The 21397-nt window shown below is 38.2% G+C and overlaps 2 protein-coding genes across 2 annotated transcripts; one reads left to right on the top strand and one right to left on the bottom strand.

Annotated features, from left to right (window-relative positions):
- Positions 1-129: 129 nt before the first annotated feature.
- Positions 130-4247, bottom strand: rcvrna (recoverin a). The gene is made up of 3 exons (XM_035179758.2): positions 3751-4247; positions 2250-2361; positions 130-2142 (listed from the first exon to the last, which is right to left on the bottom strand). The coding sequence occupies exons 1-3, from the start codon at positions 4129-4131 to the stop codon at positions 2024-2026; spliced, it is 612 nt and encodes a 203-aa protein (XP_035035649.1). The 5' UTR covers positions 4132-4247; the 3' UTR covers positions 130-2023.
- Positions 4248-10446: 6199 nt separating this feature from the next.
- LOC118122964 (germ cell-specific gene 1-like protein) lies at positions 10447-19711 on the top strand. Its single transcript, XM_035179947.2, has 5 exons — positions 10447-11048; positions 13042-13089; positions 14182-14334; positions 18233-18344; positions 18937-19711. Exons 1-5 carry the CDS (start codon positions 10745-10747, stop codon positions 19238-19240), a joined length of 921 nt encoding a protein of 306 aa, XP_035035838.1. The 5' UTR covers positions 10447-10744; the 3' UTR covers positions 19241-19711.
- The last annotated feature ends 1686 nt before the right edge of the window (positions 19712-21397 follow it).

The raw sequence follows: 21397 nt of genomic DNA, 5'->3' as shown, positions 1-21397 counted from the left end.
TAAATCTTCCACACTGGACCTTTAAATGCAGCCTCTAAAGGATGCAGATGCCTGAATTGGGACAAAGCTTGAGAGACACAACCTAATATGGAAAAGGGTTACGTTTACAAACAACACCAGAAGCAAAAGTCTGTTTTTGATGTATAATATACATATATCAAACTTTACACATGTTGTATATACATACGATTTTCATACAGTGCCTTCAAGTTAAGCATATAGATGTTTTATGAGTTGCTAATCCTGTTCATCGGCTAACATTAGAATCATCAATCCATGTGAAGGCAAATGTTTTTAGTAAATATACAGTGTTGTTATTACATATTAGGAAGACCTCAAAAATAAGATGCATCTCAAGCAGTACATCCTGAGGAGTACTGTGCTACCACATACTACTACATGTTTTTAACACCTGGCATTCTCTTACCAATTACCACTTTCAGGTTTATTTTCCAAAACATATTTAGAACTAAAAAGAAATATGATAAAAAAAAAAAAGGCAATGACACCTGAAACATAAAACTATTTAGAGGAGCCTATCAACATATCTTATACTGGTAAATGGTAATATTTTCCAAACTAGACACTTTGAGTGATGAGGCTGTTTGTCTCAACTGACCTTCAGCTCCTAATAGGATTAGCTGATACAGGCGGATTGTTAACCCGAGCCTAATTCCTCTCATAAGGAGCTCTCCTGCCTGACTTTCTTATTATCAACCTAATGCTGCCTGGCGAGAGTGAACAGGCCATCAGTAAAAGTGTCATGACTCAGCACTTTTCAATTTGTAAGGACATTAAGTTCGGATATTTGGGCCTGTTCTGCCTTAAAAGTCAAAGAGTAGTGGTTTGAAGTAAGCATACAGTGTAGAAGGTGTAAAACTTTTTTTTATGACATTCATTAATAATACTTGTCACATATTTAACATCTATGACACATACACATTTATTATGATGTAGTAACTTGAAACAAAAATATTGTCATGTACAAAAAGAGTCATAGAGCTAGTTGCCTTCAAAGACATGTCCGTTGTACCACTACTAGTGTTTAGCTGGACTAGTTTATGCAGTTTTCTTTCTTAACTCCAGTTTAAGATTTGGTTTTTACTCATGTGGTATAAACCTCAGTTACTAAGATCAGAGCTAATTTTTTATTTCCAGGAAATGAGACAAATTACTGTTGTTTTTTATTAAAATGTTGTAGTTGTTATGACATTTATCTATTAATTTACTCTTTATATATAGACATTGTAATGTCTTTAAAGTATCTGTTTGTATTATCAAAACTAATAGACATAGATATGTTTACATTTTAACAAATGAGATGATAAACTTTAAATGTATTAAAATATGTGATTTAATAGTGTATCCACATGAAATCAAATGATTTCAGAGGCTGCAAAGTTGGCTGCTACTCTGCTAGCGAGGCTAATAAGCATTTTCTGAACTAGTTTATCTAGTTTTACTTTTTATTGTTCTTTTCAATTTCTTTTGTTGTAACAAATACAGTTCCTAAGATGTTAGAGCATCAATCTATATTTTTTTCTCATTTCAGGAAACAGGAGAAGGTTTTAGCTTTAGCTGGCTCTTTAGCTAGGTAGGCTTAAGTTGGAGTGCAGTAACCGCAGTTTGGTTGCTTCTTAAAAAGTTTGTTTGCACTGTTTAAAAACATGATAAAGTATGTAGTATAAAACTGTAGTTTTATGGTAATGTACGCTAACACAACATCAAATTTTAGTCAATTTTGCCAAATGTACTGCTTTATGACTTTGTAGGGTAGAATAATACTAGATACACAAAGAACCAACGTTCAAACTCTGGGATTGATTTCTAAAGTTCCTCTACTTATATTTTCTATAATTGAATACAATGTCTGATTGCTTTCTGGTACACAGACAAAAACACAACACTGTCTGGCTGCTAGCACAGAGAAGAAAAGGACGGGTGAAGCGTTCAAGCAATCATATCACATAAAAATGTAAACAGAGAACTATAACAGTCTTTAAAGAGCTTTCTCGCAGGCAAACTAATGCTTCTTCTCTTTTAGCTTGTCTTTAATTTTTTGAGGTTCATCATATTGTATCAACCGCAAGATGTCCTTGTTGTCCATCACGCCCTGAATGAATTCTCCCTCTGAGATTTTATCTGTGGAAGGACAAAAGTAGAATATAGTGTAGAAGCAAATTGGAAAGGTATTGAAACAAATCTAAGAGGCTTTAATGGGTGTAGGGAGTTAATAAATAATGAATTACCGTTCTCTTTCTTCCCGAAAAATTCCCAAATTTTTTCAGACCTCTTCTCTGGTGTGTTTTCATCCTCAGGGAGATTCTTCTGGTCGTCAGCAGGAATCATGTTGAATATTGACTGCAATTTATGAACAGATCATGAATTGTGCATTCAGACAGTATTTAAATATCTTTAAACAATTAACGTATCTACACTTGGTGTCAAAAGTTTTAGAACCAGTGAATAGCCTAAAAACAGCCTTCTGACTTCTTCCAGGGATCAAGATAAAACAGTGTTCCGGCAGCAATGGAAGTAAATGAAGCTTTGAGAGTTAATGCAAAAACCTCCTAGAGGAGCCCCAACTTTCTTTGTTACTCTACAAAGCTATAGGACTAGTGTTAGAACAGTTTGTGTTGCACGCTCTGATACATTTATGCAACTATACTGTACTGCAGAAATAGTTCTGTATCTATCTGGATGGTGGGGAAAAAGACAAGTAACAAAGGAAGATAGAAGGAGGACAGAAGGTGATAGCAAAGAAATCAACAAGTGCAACACATTCCTAGGAATGTCCTCAAAAGTGTAGGGACAAACTTTTCAAACAGTGATTGATTCCCATTGCAGAAGAAAACATCACAAGAGTTTGTTTAGCAGCTGAAGTCAAATATTTAGATAGAAATTAGGATTTAAGATCACATTTTTTCTCTTCGTCATTCTTCACTTATTATCTTTATTATTTGCTTTGTGTCAGTCTATATGAAATAAATATTCAAATTTCAGTAACAACTGAAAAAAATTGGTGCTCTAAAACTTTTGACCAGTAGTATATGTATTTTGTGTATGAATTTTACAATGGCTTCAGTTAGAACTTAAACTATTAGAAAATGAATCAGTAACAATTCTAATAATCAATAAACGGACATTCATCATTGAAAAACACTTAACATGTACTTGTTTCAAGTTCTTAAATATGACAATTTAAGGTTTTTTCTCTTTTCTGTACATTTAATATGTTTCGCCTGTTTGAATAAATGAACAAATCAAAAAAATTAAATTGGCTAAATTGACATGCAGTTTTAAAAACAAAATATATCATATATCAAGGTAATTATTGTTAGATTCATTGATCATTTATGGAATTGGGTCAATGAAGAGCCTGGCTGTTATTCTTTAGATTGATCAATAAATACTTTAAAAATAAGGATTTAAGACCACATCAAAAGAAAAGGTTAAACAGTATTGACTTAAAAAATGTAATTCTATTATATAATCTTTGCTTTGAGGGAATAAATGGGTATATAGAAATACAAATTTTACTTAAACCCAATATGCCATGTTGTTTTTAACATTGAACTTATGCAATGTGTGAAAAGCTTAAGGTTTGTAGCTGAATTGAAGTCTAATGTTATTAATTATGCAGGGGTAACAACACATTGTTTAAAGTATACTTCAGGTTATGAGTAGCAAGCTTTACAGCATACGGTTGTTTGCACCACCGTACTGAGTGAACAAAGAAGGTAGAAGTACCCTAACAATCTCTTGGATTTCATTTTTGCTGATGGTTCCATTCCCATCAACGTCGTACAGTGCAAAGGCCCACTCCAGCTTCTGCATAGTCTTTCCCCCGGAGGTGAGGTGTAGGGCGACAATGTACTCCTTGAAGTCCAAAGTGCCGTCTGCATTGGTGTCGAAACTCCTGAATACGTGCCGAGCATACGCTGTCGGGTCTGCGTCGGGAAAGAAGCTGGCGTATATTCCTTCAAACTGCTGCTTGCTGATCTTCCCGCCAGGACACTCCTTCAGGAAGGACTGGTACCAGGTGCAGAGCTCGGCCTCTGAGTATTTTGTGTTGGATTTCAGCTCCTCCAGGAGCTTATTCGACAAAGCACTGCTCTTTGCGTTCCCCATCCTGCGTAGAAAGTAGATACTAACTTTTTTCCCTAAGATGTGCAGGGGGTGAAACCTCTGTGGTGTTCACTTCACTCTGCCTTGTCTTCACCCCCTCAAGGTGCAAAATGGGATTATGGTCATCACTACCTAAGTCCAGACAGCTGTCGTAAAGATTAAGGGGATAACTACGTCACACCACTATGGCCAATTTTTGAAGACACAGTTAAATAGTGTAGGCATAAGCAGAGGATTAAACACAACAGGTGGATAGAACTCTAAAGGTCAACATCTGGGAGACCCTTTAGTCTTGTCCAGGATTATTGCTTAAAGTACAATCCCTTCTGCCATCTCTGGGCTTAATAACTCACTTTAATATTTAGTTACATCATGCTATACACAAAAAAAAATGATTGGTAGTAGAAGAAGCATGTAATCAAGCATTTATTTTTGCCTTCATCCTGCTTTTCATCCATCCACCTCTCTGTGATGTGATTTGCTTTCTGCCTTTTATCATTTTTCCCCCAATATATGTTTCTTCATAATTTTATTTATTTTATTTATAATTTTTTTTTTACTTATATTGATATTTTGTGGAATTGGCTGTGAAAAAAAACGTTTTATGTTTCGACAAAATCTACAAAACAAATTTTACAAGTTATTTATCAGCTAATATAAAAAAAGTGTATAAATTGTATAAAAAATAATAATCATAGATGACACAACGTAAGGTAACAAACAGACAAATATCATTGAACATAGCATTTCACTGTTACATTAAAAACCCTGATAAAGGTGACATGAAGAATATCAAGATTTTCAAGAACAGAGTTTAACCTGCGTCAGCTAATAACATGAAGGTGCCTCTCTGACAGGGGTGATGATAACTTTTTGTTAACTTATGTTTTAACTATAGGGCTATAAAAGCATAAACGACAATAAATTAAATTAAATTAAATTTCTGTCTCTGAAATGAATTCAAAAGATTATTAAGGAGACAAGGAAAATCCATAAAAATGTGGTCAGAGTCAATAAAAAAAAAGTAAAACCTCAACAACGAAGCTGCTTTCTGTTTCCCCAAGGATCAGTTCCCTATGGATCCAGTCTTGGTCCTGTTTTATTTATCATACATCTATAAAAACTATAATACTGAGACATGCAGCTTGATTTTAACAATCTCAAAAAAGCAGTCTGTGATTTGAAACGTTATAAATGCAGAAAGAAACAAATTAAAATCAATTATTATAACAAATAACAATTCAAGTCTTCAAAATCTGGTATATGGTATATGACATCCTCTATCCACAAAAACACTCCCATTCAAACTGTTTTTGTTTGCTCCATTGATTCTTTGTATGATTTAAATGTCTGCAGAGAGACAGTGAAGGCAGTGATGGACTCAGACGAGGCCGGCCGGATGCTGGGGGTCATCATGCTGGCCTGCGAGGGGGTGGACTGCTCCTCTACAATGGGAGGAGATTATCCATGTCTCCCGTGTAATAGTCTCTGGCCAGATTACAAGACCATCTGCTGCAGTGGTGCCAAAACCCCAGCGAGGGAAGGTAATTAAAGAAGCGATGTGAGACAAAAGCTGTGAAATGGCAGAGTGTTGGAGTTGCTCAGCTAAAAACCATATAACAGATGTGTAGTGTAGTGACATTGATGCATTTAGGATGAAGGTGATGGACTCCACTATTCCAGTGGGTAACTGGCTTGCAGAGGATCAGTGGGGGGCCAATTGTTTTTGCTCAGGAAATGAGACACGTTTCCTGATTCTACTAAAGCTGCTTTAATCTCAGTGAATGTTATTATTTCTTATTTTCTACATTGAGCCATCATTTACTACTGAGTATGTTTTTCCTTGTATGTAACCGGAAACATCGATTTATCCTGGTTATTCAGAGGGTTTGTTTTTGACATAGGGACTTTTTTGTCAGACAACCAATTTGCTTTTTTTCTCTGTCACATTCAAATACATAGTAAATGTAAACATATTTAGATGTATATTTGCTATAAACACTAATGATTATATTATAAATACTTTAAAATTTAAAATATTATACATTTTCATAGATACACCATGTATCATATTTTATCATATCAATGAATTAAACCAGTAGTAAATAGATGAAATGTGATGAGGTTGTAAAAAAGAAAACGAGGGAGGAACAAAGTTCTGCTGCAAAAATATATATTTTCTTTGACTTTTGAAAAACTTAATTTGTGAAGTGATAAGTGACAGCTATATACATATATAAAATAATCATAGTGGGATCAAAATTACTATTTTCTTTCTATAGAGCTGCATAAAAGGAAAATAGTCAAGTGCAAGTAGCCTACCTCAAAGTTGGACTCAATTACAGCTCTTGAATAAACGTGTTCTGTGCTGGGCAGGCTTTGTTTGACAACACTTTACTGATTAAATGATGTTATCAGTAACAAACCAATCAGCTGTCAGCAATATGGATGACGTCCTGCCTGTGTGTCCCGTCTGTTCTGTCCCTGTTCGGTATCTGCGCCTGTTGTAAACTCAACCTGAGGTGTGTGTCATCCAATCAAGAGCACGGAGACTCTGTCGTACGTAAAGATCAGTTCACGCAAGACGCTGCAAGATCATCATTCACCTGTGAGGTAGAAACACAACGGCCAACCTCTCTGTCTTTTTGTTCCTGCCTGAAACCAGCTGTTGTTGATTTTTACTGCTGGATCACCTGTCTGCCTCTTTACTAAAGATCATTGAGTCTTTTGTATTTAACATTTTGGCTACATATCAGTTTTAAGGAAACACGTATCATGTAACCACTCGTGTACAATGGTTATGTGCGTGCTGGTGTGAAAAGATTACTTGAATAATAGCTTGTCTCCTTCACATGTTAGCAGTAACATCATTGTAAGATGCAGAATTTCACTGCACAACAGCTATTACAGGGTCACCAACGCTTGTAATTGAGTATCCCTGTTGCATTTCACCCTGGTAGCTGAGGCTAAAGCTGGTAGTTTTATTCTGGAAGAGGGTCGTGTGATATGAGCCTGACGAATCAGCGAAGGCTAAGTTGTGACCAAAAAGACCCAATCAGCGAGCTGTTGTTGTGTCTGCTTCATTGTTTCCTAACATCTGTGTTTCTGCCTGTCTAGACTAAACTGCAGTGCCAGAGTTTTCAAACTAAAACCGGGCGAGCAGCGTTTCCAAACTTCTTCGCGGCTCAAAAACTCTGAAGTAGTGTTGACGCCAGACATATCCGTAGCAGAGGTGGTGTGTTTAGTCGTGTGGATGTAGCCTTAAAGTCCAGCCACATTTACAAACCCTTACATCAGAAGGGGGGTGATGACACCAAGGCTACTCATGATGCTGATGTTAAAAATGTTTGCTTTCATTGTAAAGTATGTCACTGATACTTTTACTTTTGCTCTTTGGGGGCAGATTTTGTTGTAATTTGTAACAGTAAAGAAATTGATTGATGGTTAAATTATTAAACCATACAATAACACCTTACACTGAAATGAAATAGGCAGTATGTCTTTACATGGCAGTTAAAGATTGGGAACTTCTTTTTTAAAGTTAGATATTTGCCAACCAAATCTGGGAGTGTCTGTAACCCTATACATTTACCTTTACAATATCAGATAAGGAGCCTCCTCCTTCAGTCTGTAGATATCATCATATACTTCAGCACATAACATTTGGGTTTTGTCTTAAAATGCACAAAATGTCAGGCATTGCTGTCTCAAGAGAAAAGGCAGTGACTGAAATCGGACATTCGTTCTGATATTTTACTCAAATGAGTTTCCCTCCCCCCAGCAGGTATTTCTTACTTAAAAAAAGATAAATCTGGGAAATATTCACTGTACAAAAGGCTTAGAACTTAATCAAAAGTAATGCTCGACCTATTTGGCCTGTGTTTACATTTTTATTACATGGAAGCTAATGTCCAGAATAATCTCTTTGTGTTTGGGGGAATTACTGTGGCTGATGTACTGATGTCATGTCTAAAGAGGAATTTATATATTAATATTTCTACCTTTGTAGTTTCATATGAGCAAATTGAACTCAGAAAATATATTTTCGGTCTTAATCGGCTACCTGTTGGGACTCCACTATTACTACAATATATTCATTTTACACTGTTATAATCAACTCAAGCTATACACACATGAGTGTACAAGTTTTTCCATCAATCAGTTCCCAGCATGAATCACTTTGAGAATTTGTTATGGTCTTGTTGGGTTATAATTTATCCTGGCCTGCAGCTCTAAACTTCAGGACCATTGTTGACCATGGCTGCTGTTCACATGTACAAAACAAATTGCCTATAAAATTTAATAAGGTCATTGTTTTGGTTCTGCAGTGGAGCCCCTGAGCTGTATCTCTTCAAGCTTTGTTTGCTGCATAGATTTTTAGTGAGCGTGACTCGTCTGACCTTTTTATGTCGATTTTTGGATTTGGTTCCGAAAGCACGACGAGGTTGCTGTGATTGGTCAAAGAATCAAGTTTTAGCTCCAAGTTGTAAATGTTGTGATACCATACCACAGTCATTATTCCGTAGCTGCTCTGCGAGGCTTTGGAGCTAAGTGACAACATTTTGTCTCAAACTAAAGTGTGTTCATATTTTGATCTGCAGGTGGCACTAGAGGTAAATCGACCAAAGTTGTAACAGTTTGTCCTGGAGGAACGTAAACGTGTGCATCAAATTTGCACCAGATGTTGTCAATGTGTAAAAGATATAAAACTGCAATGTTATTCAGTGGAGCACACACCTATGACAAGTTCAATTGAGCTGCAGCAAATTTTAAACACACATAGATATCAGATTTTTTCATCCATAAATGATTCCCTGGGAAATCAGTGATAATGTTAAAGAACATCCCATCTGGCAATGTTAAAGAAAGTGACCAAAAGAGGTTCTTGAATCTGCCCCTTTGTTAGGTTCCATGTTAAAATTTTATTCATTCTTTCTCTGTCAGTGTCTCATCCTTCTAACAAGTTTCATGCACATCCGTTTGGTAGATTTTGTATAATCCCACTGACAACAAATAAACCAACCAATAAATGGACATGGGCGAAAAAAAGAACCTTTTTGGTGGAGGTAAAAATGTCAACCTCAAGGTGGCACTCATCTTCTGGAGACCTTGATTTGTCTGAACACATTTTTTGAATAAATCCAACCGACAGTCTAGAAAAATCAACCAACCAACAAACAAACCTTCAGCCCGAGAGCTATCTACTAATTTCGTACAAAAAATGTTAATATAACAGTGATCAAACTGCAGTGGTTCTTTCAAACGTTTTGTGGCTCTTAACTGTTGAAATTAAGCGAGTCATTTAATTAGTATAAAATCAGAGAACTACGGACGTACAACTATCCAGACTGAAATATCTCAACATCTGTCAACTCACTTGTCATGACATTCTGTGGAGAAATGCATGGTCCCAAGAGGTTGAATCTTATGGACTTTGCCCCAACTTTTCTCAAGCCTTACCATTGGATTGAAATTTATGATCTTGAGTGAATAAATCTCCACAAATGTTAAATTGTCATAAAGTTTGCTGCACACATTCATGTCCCCCAGAGGATAAACTTATATAATGTTAGTGATCCCTTAACTTTTTCTCTGAAAGTACCACCAAGTTGAAATTAATCATTTGTCTTGTATCAAATTTAATTATTAAATAGCTAAAAACTATTCCCATCCACCTCAGGTTGACTATGTGTCAATTAACAAATACAAATGGTGAATCTCGCAGCTTCTCACATTTATCTTGTGGTTCCAGTACCCAGGTTGGGATGCACCATCTTTTGAAATGACCGTATATTTTCCTTTTGAAATCTACAAACCAAAGGTGAAATGTTTGCTTCTGTGAGTCCGAGCTGCAGGAGTTTTAATTGAGTGATGGAAAATGATAAAGTGGAAAAGACTAATGTGTGAGCGTGAGGGCAGCAGATGTTTTCCCCAAACATCTGTCATCTCCTTCACTCTCCTCTGTCAGCAATTCGTCTTCATTTGTGCAATAAACAGGTTACTAAAATGTGAAGACTTTCTCCCCACATGTACACACACATTATGGATGGATTTTCATGTGAGACTGTGCACATTATGTCATAGGTCTTATGGGCTGCGGCTGCAATAACACAGAGAAACGCTCAGACATGTAATGTAGCAAAATCAGGGAAAATGAAAAAAAACACAAAGAACTTTGCCCTGGATTATAATAAGCACATTGTAATCTTTTTTTCATTAAAATGCTCAAAGGGCGTCTGGAATATAATTTGCCATTTGTAATGGATAATGTTGCAGGCAAAGATTTGTAGAGGGGGAGGAGCGACAGTCTTGGACGAGCAGCAGAGGGTGAAGAGAGATGGAGTTCAAATGAAGCAGCGAAATACAAAGAGTCAGTGGACTGCCATGGGTTTCTATTGTTTCTGCGGAAGTGGAGAGAATGAATCCTTTAATCGAGGTGCCACCGCGTCATTAGAGCCAGCGGACGGATGTACACAAGTCTCGCCCAAGGAGCCCCAAAGGCAACAAGATTATGAAGATTTGATATATCTGCTGGGAGGCAAAACACGGTGGCTACATATCGAAAGACAGGATTAGTTGGCCTTTCATTTCATCTCCTTTCGGCCTGGCCTCGACCATGAGGCTAGAGCACGGGCGGCGGGCTTCTCTGGCGCTCACCCTCAACTTCGTGGCGTTTGCTTTTGCCTTATCAGCGGTGACCACCAGCTACTGGTGCGAGGGGACCAGGAAGGTGGCCAAACCCTTCTGCACAGGGCCGCCGATGAAAGTGAAGCAGTGGTTCTGCATCCGCTTCAACAGCACCAACATCAACGACACTCGGCTGGTGCAGTACATCTTCGAGACGGGGGAGGAGAAGTTCCTGCTGAGGAAGTTCCATGCAGGCATATTTTTCTCCTGCGAGCAGGCCGCCGACATGAACGGTAAGGCACCTGATTGAGGCTTATCCCCCTCTGCATCAGCAAGGTGTTGAAAGACAGGAAGTGATGATGGAGGAAGCTCCTCGTGTTGAATGCAGGTTAAACATGTCACTCACTGGAGTCTGTCTGCTGACTGAAACACATCGTCAGTTTTGTGTAGAAAGCCCAATCTCACACGTTTGTTTTTAGGCGTTTTACAATTTGTACAACACAACATCCTCTGTCCTTCCGGTTATGTAAGGATGAACCTTCCCAAAAAAACCTTTTAATCAGAGGAAAGATGTAGATGTTATAGATGTTGGATGTCATGTGGAATTTACAATAACATAACTTTATTTATATGTGATGTAGAGAGAAGCTGATTCAACTAGGTACAAGTGATTTACAGTAAGTCTGAACAAAATTGTGAATAATGAAGGATTTCAAAACTTTCAATGATAAAATGACACTCAATATGTAAATATTTAGGATCAAAGTTATTGTGGTACATTTATTTCTACTGTATTTGGGTGCATACATTGTGACGCAAAATTTAACGGCATAGAACTATGCTATACAAATATTGAATGATTATACCTTAAGAGTTGGACATTTTTATAGGCATCTAGCATTTCTATATAATTTTGGTTCCTGACACTTCCTGATAAATGAGTCTGATGTTACCATTAGGAAACTGGTGTTTCCTAATGGTAACGTCAGACTCATTATCTCTATTCCACATTTTAAAGTTGTGGAATGGAGATTAAATCAAAAAATACATGTATGAATCCAATTTAATCAAATATCATTAATGAATGAAAATCAACCAGGACTCCAGAGAAATAATTAGGGAAGGTAAACTCAAAAATGTCCTAAAGGTTGCATCATAGGCTGTAGTTTCAGATTATATTTCATCAAAATTAAAATCTATACAACATAATATTTACAAAAAATTTAATTATTTTACCAGGAAATCATATTAAAGTGTAAAACACAAGTTTGTATTAGCTAAAGGTATCTGAAAGGTCGGCATTAAAAATGTTATTCATGTCAATGTACAAGATCATCAAACTATACTGTACCCATTACACAAAATAAGTTGTGTAAGAATTATTTGATTTTATATTTGATTATATTCTTTATATTGTATTTTTATTTTATTGTTGAATTAAAGACTCAAAAAGTCGTCACAATTTGCTTTATCTTGGCTTAATTGATAATCAAGAAAAACACCTTACTCCAGGAAACTGCCAAAGCTAAAATCAAACAAAAAGTCCATGTCATTTTGAGTGACACACATTGAGTGACATTAATATGTCTTTGTTTATCTCAGGAAGTGTTTTTATAATCTGAATCCTTAAAAAATAAAGGCAAAATCCTTCCTCATTACACAGAAGTTTTTGTTAGATTTAGTTTTTAACATTGCTAGCACAGCAGTTCTGGATTAAAACCATTTCTCCAACCATTGCATGCAAGCTGTCCCCTTTGGTTTCATAAGCTCTGGTAATAAAACTGAGAAAAATAATTTTGTATAAGGATTTACATGCAATTTAAAGGCAAATTCCACCATCAGGAGCAGTTTATGGAACTCAGGTCCTCAGGCCATGTTTGTAGAACAATTTATTGTTGTTTTTTTGTTAAAATATTATTAATTGTTTCCTCTAAATATTGTTAAATATAAGTTTATACATTTCCAGCTTTACTATTAAAATAACACATTTGTCTGTCTTGTAATATTTTAACTTTGTTTTAGAAATATAACAACTCTCCTTTGAAAAATATAAACTTTATTTTTCGCTGTAATATTCTTTCTGATGTTCACAGCAGCTACTCAAAGGTGTCTGATTATAAACAGGTTTATTCCCTGATGATGCTGCACATTTTCAAATTCACATGTTCTCCCTATCTTATTGCTTTTAAATTGAATATATTTAACAAGAGGAGATTATTAGATATTATTAAGTAAATGTTTTTTTCTATAACAATAATTTAATCATATTTTCTCTTTGGATCACAGGGTTTGACTGTCGGGACTTCGCGGAGATCGCACCAGAACATGAAAGAGGTCCGTAAAAAGAATTAACGTGAAACTGTTGCACTGTGAGCAAACACCAGTTTACTTACACAAATATAATGTCACTTATTACTGTGTTATTTTCGCATAATATTCAGTTGGTGATAGGAAGTAATTACATTATACATTTACAAATACATTTACTTCAGTACTGTAAGTAACATAAGTACAACAATGAGGTATATCTCAGGGGTAAACAGTGTTGCAGCCAAAGTGACCTCTTCTTCAGACTCAACAAAACAACAGAAAAAAACATAACATGCCACGATACTGCTCGTGTGCTGTCATCCAAGTATCCTCAAGCCCCAACATTCATATTTGACTTGAAACGGGGTCATTTACATCGTGTTTTAAGCCTAAAAGTCCACTACCGAAAGAAGCGATGCTAGCGGACATAGCGATGTGAATGCTTACCCAACTCGTGTGGTTTTCCGGTGTGTCCGTGAGAACATGAAAGCACCTGCGAGGAAGATATCAGAGGACATTTAGGCTAGAAACATGTTGTAAATGACACCGTTTCGAGTCGAATATGAATGTCGGGGCTTCCAGACACTTGGATTTCACCACACGAGCAGAATGGAGGCATGTCATGTTTTTTTTCTGTTGTTTTTTCACGTCTGAAGAAGGGCTCCCGTTTACTTACTACAAGTTGTATTGGATTTGGCTGCAACGCTGTTTACCCCTGAGACTCAAACTCTTCACCCACCCCTCCATCGGCATATAGTGGTGAGTAGATAATGAGTGAATTTAAATTTTTTGTGAACCATCCCTTTATAGAGTCAAATTTGTAAAAAGCACAACCATTTGATACAAAGTAAACCTTTGGGGGTCTTGGGTCCCTGGGGTAGTTGGCTCCTTTGGCCCATTGCTGAACCAGCTTTGGCTGCTTCCCTGATTTTATAAATCCATCAAGTCCAGATGGTCATATTCAGAGCTCCAAACCTTAACAGGAGCAGACCTGTCGTAGCCTCATGCATGTCTGCCTTCAGACAAGTGGGATTATTCATCAGCGGCCGGGTGTTACAAGGACAACACGAGTGATTTCTGTCTCCCCCTCCCTCCCTCTGCGGTCTGTGTTCACAGGGGTCTTGTGGTTGTGTATCGTGGCTGAGACTCTGTACCTCACCCTGCTCTTCACAGGGGGCGCTCTGATGACTCTGGAGCAGTGCCCCTGCTTCAGCATCATGAACAAACTGAAGCTCAGTGCCTTTGCCGCTTTGTGCACCGCCCTGTCAGGTAACGCCCTGGTGCTTTCTGTCTGTCACAATGTCATTAAATCATGTGGACAGCAGGGGTGCTGTGCCATGCTTGAGTTGGTGTTTCCATATGTTTCTGAATGATAGCAGCTGATGTCGACCTCGTCCTGCTGTGATAAACCGGCTACGCACAGAAATCTTGTGGCGAGTGTGATTAGAGTTACAGTTATACAAACATCGCTCTGAGATAGAACTAATCTGATTGGTTACGGTAACACTCTGCCAGTGGGTGTGGCCACAGACCTGTAGTATCTCCACTTGCATTAAACAGGATCAAGAAAGAAACAACAAATATGCATTAGTTGTAATAGTCTTTATAAAATCTAGATATTACTTACATCTGCTGATATTTTCATCTCATTAAACAAAATATTGTCTTTGCAATATCAATTTAGAATTTTAACTAAATGTCCAGTTGTAAGTTAATATAGTTTTCTGTGGGAATCTGCTGCAGTGGTTATTAAATTTGCCACTGAATATTTTTAGATTTTATATGGTTTGTATTTAACTATGGATGAAAAAGGCTATTGTTACACTGGCATTTTATTAATTTTTTTGTGAACACAACAAAGATTTTTATCTTTACCCTTCAAATCAACTAGTTGAACATGCTGGGGTCTCTCTGACATGACCCATACAGCAGCATGCCACAGATAAACTATTGAGAATGAGTGTTGATATTATAAATAAATATGTGTATGTTTATGAAAAGATCATAGTTAATCTAAGTCTTTGTGTGGCATTTACTCAAAAGAAACAACAACCAAAAAACTATAAATCCTATGGGTCATAATAGGGTTCTTGCTCAAAAATTCCATGTTGGGGTTTTCAGAGGAAAAAAGTCTCATTTAAGTTGGTTTTGTGAACTTGTTGCTAACTGTTAATTATTTACACATCCAGTAACACTAGAGTATTTTTTTATCATTTATCTCCTTCTTTGGTCTCCACCCCATCCTGAGCATAATGTCTAAATAGTTCCAGTCTTAGCAACCACCCAAAGTGCTTCAAATCAGTTCATATTCATTCATTCACGCACACATTCATACAGCTATTCAGTGTCTCGGCCAAGGACACTTTGATACCTAGGAAATGAGCCGCGGACCTTCCACTTAGGGAACAACTGTCTCTACCTCCTGAGCCACAGCCGCTCATGTAAAATCGAATTTCTCTCTTGTTTAACTGCACACAGATTCAGCTGAGTGTTTATTTACCTACAATCCAGTTTCACACTAACACAACAGAATGACCCAAAAAGCAGCTGATGATCAGTTTAATGGGTTAAATAATGGGTGTTGTTAAAGCTCAGTTTTCCTGCTTCAGCTGTGGTTATAATACTGGGAAGCAAAATCTTTGATGAATGATTTCCCTTCCAAAACGAAATGTGTGTTTTGAGATAGAAAAATAATCTGATTAATCAGATTTTTTTGCTATGATTTGATTCATTACCACCACTTCTCGTATAAGAATATCTGCAGTGAACAATAGATGTGTTGTATGTGAAGATAACTTGGCTGTAAAAGGGTAAAGGAGCAGGGCAGCAGGTCAGGGCGGCCGGAGGAGGTGAAGCTCAGTTGGATCAGTGGAAGCAGAGCGGCTAACTGCACTGCGTCCACTCACCGCCGTAGAGGATTTGCTGGTTTGCGGACTAATCGGATTGGAGTGGGGGCAGCGGTTTTGGGCCGTGCCAAGACCTGCCCATAGAAGTCCCCTCACTCCCTCCAGCCCCCCTCTATTCCCCCATCCCTTGACTCCCACCCCCCACCCTGTTGTTACGAGTTAATCCCAAGAAAAGCAGCTGTAGAGGGGCAGACTGCTGCATGAGAGAGAGCCAGGATGCAGCAGGATGATAACAGAGACCGAGCTGAGTTCCCTTCATCCAGAGCCTGTGTGGATACCACACATCACAGCTTCTGTTTAGGGCCTGTGGATAAATGTAGGAGCCTGTCAGTAAATATGCATATAAAACTATAAATTAATATTTGCTCCTAAAAGATGTTAGTTTCTGTTCATATATATATTGTAAAACACTACAAAATAGGGAATTTCTTTCATTTCATTTTTTATTTGTAACACGGTGCACGTAACAGTCTAAGGTCTACACTGTAAAAACCCATAATTCATTGTGGGGAAATCATACACTGTAAATAAAGATGGACGAAGCTTCTCTATTTCCTCCCACCATCCAGAAATGAAGCTAAAATATCCTGGACACGAATGCTGCCACCTTTCACATTTGGAGCCTGCCCATATATGTGTTTGATCAATTACAAGTCAGTCTCTGCTGTCAATCATGACGTTTCAACCATTTTTTACAGCATCAGATGACCAGTTAAAATCAAACTTACCAGAAACATAAACACTTGAACATACATGAGTGAGAGAAGAACTACCTAAAATAAGATAAAACATCAGACATGCCACATCTTTGGGAATAATGTATTTAATGTGTAATATGACTTTTTAGTTTGGTCCATGTCCCTTCCACTAACATGGAATAGGCATGGTTTATGACCTATGCTGCAGCCAGCCACCAGGGGGCTATTGACACCCTCTGACTTCACTCTTGGGGAGCCGTCCTGTTGTCCATCTTTATTTATAGACTGTGGGTGAAGTTTTATCAAAAGACCAAACATAAACACACCTGGGTTGTGTGAAACATTGAGAATTATCACCTGAATCTGTGGCTCCTCACAGCTGAGCAGTGGTTCAGCTTCTTTCAGCGCATTGTTTTGGATACAACCTGCAACTGTCCTGTTTTAGTTCAGTCACATCTATTTTAAACTCTGTTTCCAGATGCTGCAGGCAGCTGTTTTCAGGGGAAAAGCTGCGCTCTACCTGATTATAGCATCAAACAGCTAAAAGACACAGTTGGAGAATGGCTTGTTAACAGAGTGAAGCATTTCTCAGCTTAAGAGCCTGATTATTTTCCTTTGATCCATTCGTTTCACATTTGTGTATGTTACTGTGCCCTCAGGTGTAGTATATGATGATGTGCTCACAACCCACCGCCGGTTAAAGTAAACAATTATTCCTTACTGATCTCTCATTCTGCTTATTTGCAGGAAAACCCTGCACTTAATTTTGCTTTCATACAAAAGTAAAGTATTGCCGCTCAGTCTCTGATTTGTCTGTTGCACTTTGCACTATGTTAAATATCAGCAAGGACCAAAGATGCTGTCGTAAAAATGTGTTTAATCTCTTTTTTCTTCCACATAATGGCAGAGACACCTTTTCCATAAGGAACCATTAGAAATTGTATTTTAAATATTCTGGATTGTTTTACAATGCTGCTGGTAACATATGTTGTTTTTTCTTGCTTGATTCAAGTAATCATAATCAGCATGTGTCATTTCGTGAAGTGCTGGATGGGAGGTTACTGCACGCAGGATTATTGGCATGGTTGTTGTTATTCCCTTCAAAATAACTTCAGAAACATATGAATTCAAGTACACTCAAGTGAAAATTAAAGAGTGGCATTTGGTTCAGCTCTATATATACTATCAATGTTTTCACTTGTGTGTGATCATCTAAATCCTACAAACTGTTGTTGCTTTATTTACCCTCGAATTAGCTCTTTATATTTACATCGGGAGCAGGTCCTCTCTACGGAGGCCGCCATGATTTTTACAGTAGCCCAGACTGGCCAAACTAAACACCTTTAGAGTTTTTATGACAACTGAAGGCTACCATTAGGTTCTCTTTTATGTTTGGAAGGGGAGGGTGAGGTGAGGGGTATTCAGGTGCAACATGCAACTTCACCACTAGATGTCACTAAATTGTACACACTGAACCTTTAAGTAATACGTTTAATAATAATGACGTTTAGGTTTCAGTTACATTTTCCTGCAGAATAGTCACTGATCCGGTCTCGTTCTCAGGCCTTTGTGGGATGGTGGCCCACATGATGTTTACCACTATATTCCAGCTGGCTGTCGCTATGGGGCCAGAGGACTGGAGGCCCAAGACCTGGGACTACAGCTGGTCTTATGTGTAAGCACTTTTTTACATCTACCTAAAATGTTTAACTGTAGAGCTTTTGGTTCCATCTGATGATTTTGATGCTGTAGTTTAATTTGATTGGTCCAATATCTGGGAGGCGGGCCCTACATAGGTCATAATAACACTAGTAGACAGTTAAACAGATCATGGGTGATGTTGTTTTAAGCACTGTACATTTCTATGTATGTTAATTTGTGTACTGTATGAGTGCTGAGGTTATAGCTGTACCTGTTACTTTAAGCTTTCACTGTCTGGTTATTTACCACATGTGGAGCCATTAAAGAGAGACCACTAACCAAAATTTGCCCTCGCCCCCCCAAAATACAGGAGAGACTAGGGGAGAGTCCAAAACCACCTACGTATTCACTAATTCTTCCTGAAGTAATAGTTTTGTCCAATGACTGTAAAGAAAGATGGCTGACGCGTCTCCACTTCTTTCCACTGCCCAAAATTGAAGCCAAAATATCTCTGATACGGATGCCGCCATCTTGCATTTCTACTGTCATTTGGACCCAAAGTTAGCAGAAAAAAAGTTATCATATTTGATACTTCAATCTAACTCTTTTCTCAAACCTCTTCGCAGCTTAGCGTGGGGCTCTTTCGGCACCTGCATGGGCTCTGCAGTGACAGCGCTGAACAGGTACACGAAGACCATCGTAGAGTTTAAATACAAGCGGCGGAACATCGAGAAGAGCATGATGATCAAGCAGAAGATGATGGAGCTCGACTTCCCCGAGCAGATGTGGGACATGTATCTGACTGCTGTGCCCGCTGACACAGAGGTACCGCTACAACTGCCAATCAACGGCCTAAAGCCCCCTACAGGAACAACGTGTGTGATGGAAATGGACAGTGTACCGGTGCAGCAAGGAGAAGCATATTGCTGAGAATCGATTAACTCAGTCCCTGCGCCTCACTGGAAAAGGGCTGATTTTCTGGACAAAGCATCTCTAATGTTTGTTTGGTTCCTCGCCACACATCAAATGTGTTACTGGGAAACCAAAGCCAGAATCTTTTTTCTGACAGAAGCCTACTGTCCATGCTCTGGGTAGATTTTGTCAGTATTTGTGCACGTTTTCCGAAACCCTCCAAGTATGAAATGGACCAGTACAACCTGAAATCATGAGGGAAAGTGTAGCCAATATAGAGATAACCATAGGACATTAGACAAACAGTAACGTTTAAAGTCTTTCTTAAGAGGTAAATTATCACAACCTCCTCCACTCCACTGTCTACATGTATGTTGTTATCAGAAACCCTCAACTCCATGCGGCATGCCCTCTAGTGGATGCATTGCTTTTCAATAGTAAAGGCAGCATAAATGAGCCTTAAAGGGATAGTTCACCGAAAAACTTAAAATTCACTCATTATCTACTCACCACTATGCCGATGGAGGGGTGGGGGAAGTGTTTGAGTCCACAAAACACTTCTGGAGTCTCAGGGGTAAACAGCGTTGCAGCTGAATCCAATACAATTGAAGTCAATGTGAGTCCTTCTTCAGACGTAATAAAACAACTTCCAAGTGTCCGCAAGCCCCGACATTCATATTCCACTCGAAACAGCATCATTTTTACGCCATGTTTTTTGCCTAAACGTCCTCTGATATCTTCCTACAAGTTGCATTCATGGACCCTCGGACACACCATTGTGTGGCTACATCCACTAGCTTAGCCACTTCCAGTGGACTTTTAGGCTTAAAACACGGTGTAAATTACCTTGTTTCGAGTCAAATATAAATGTCGGGGCTTGCGGACACTTGGATGACACCACACGAGCAGCATGGAGGCATTATATGTTTTTTCGGTTGTTTTATCATGTCTGAAGTAAGTCAGTTACTTCAATTGTATTGGATTCTGGACAGTTTTTACCCCTGAGACTCCAGAAGTGTTTTGTGGACTCAAACACTTCACCCACCCCTCCATCGGCATAGTGGTGAGTAGATAATGAGTGAATTTTAAGTATCCCTATCCCTTTAAACTGTGGTTTAAAGGGATAGTTGCAGCACTGATCTGTTATATTTATTTTAAAAATGTATTTCTTTACTGAATTAACTCAAGCTGCATCAAAGTTTTACTCATCTGTTGGGGATGAGGGTCTCTCATCTACTCTGTGAGGAACAACAGCCAAGACAAGAAAATAATCTCAGTGGAAATGTTACTGTGCTACACTATCATGGGTGGATTACAGGGTCAGGGGGGCCCGAAGCATCAGGGGGCCTCTGGGCCACAAACTGTCACTGTTAATATAGAAAACTGATTGAACAGTCAATCAACCATAAACAACAACAGAGAGATTAAAAAACGACAAAAACATTTAACATGAGAGGTTTGTATGTATTATGGGTGGGGGGGGCATTTTACATGTTTGGGTGCAAGGCCCCTCCCATAAACACTAATCTGTAAAGAGATTACATTTGTCAATACACTTTATTTATGTATGTTTAGAGCAACACTGTTAATCACAACAGTTTTTTAGGAACAGACCCGTTTAATCATGCAGCTTATATGCAGGTATGATGATATATCAGTATATACAGTGTTTGCCCCATTGCTTAACTGCAAGTAGGTTCCCGGTTCAAATCCCAGCCTGGTCTAGGTCTTTCTGTGTGGAGTTTGCCTGTTCTCCCCGTGTTGGTTTGGGTTTCCTCCGGCTTCCTCCCACATTTCAAAGACATGTAGACTGGGGTTAATTGGAGACTCTAAACTGTCCGAAGGTGTGAATATGAGTGTGAATGGTTGTTTGTCTTACTCTGCAAATATGCTTGAGAAATGGAGTCAAAAAGTTTTACATTTTTGATGGTGCTCACTTGGAATGATCTGTGATGGTGGGTGTTGCTTCTCTAATGCACAGTTTAATTTCATAATTTTTACCCACGTTTAAAATTTTGTCGCTGATTGTTTGGAAGAAATTTCAGGAGTTTGCTCTTTATGTGTCCTCGCAGCTGCTGTGTTTGATGGTCACAGCTCCACTGACTCGTCCTGTGTTTTTTGATGGATTCTTCTCGGTGTAATGGATAAAAAATCAAACACTGAAAGCACCGGGCC

The sequence above is a fragment of the Hippoglossus stenolepis genome, chromosome 16 (genome assembly GCF_022539355.2).
Source record: "Hippoglossus stenolepis isolate QCI-W04-F060 chromosome 16, HSTE1.2, whole genome shotgun sequence".
Classification (NCBI taxonomy): domain Eukaryota; kingdom Metazoa; phylum Chordata; class Actinopteri; order Pleuronectiformes; family Pleuronectidae; genus Hippoglossus; species Hippoglossus stenolepis.
This window is presented reverse-complemented; position numbering and strand designations above follow the sequence as displayed.

Coding starts and splice junctions, on each gene's coding strand:
- rcvrna (XM_035179758.2), bottom strand. CDS start 4,131: ATGGGGAACGCAAAGAGCAGTGCTTTGTCGAATAAGCTCCTGGAGGAG. Junction 2,362..3,750: donor AAATCCAAGAGATTGTTAGG/GTACTTCTACCT, acceptor CATAAATTGCAG/TCAATATTCAACATGATTCC. Junction 2,143..2,249: donor TTTCGGGAAGAAAGAGAACG/GTAATTCATTAT, acceptor GTCCTTCCACAG/ATAAAATCTCAGAGGGAGAA.
- LOC118122964 (XM_035179947.2), top strand. CDS start 10,745: ATGAGGCTAGAGCACGGGCGGCGGGCTTCTCTGGCGCTCACCCTCAAC. Junction 13,090..14,181: donor CGCACCAGAACATGAAAGAG/GTCCGTAAAAAG, acceptor CTGTGTTCACAG/GGGTCTTGTGGTTGTGTATC. Junction 18,345..18,936: donor GACTACAGCTGGTCTTATGT/GTAAGCACTTTT, acceptor ACCTCTTCGCAG/CTTAGCGTGGGGCTCTTTCG.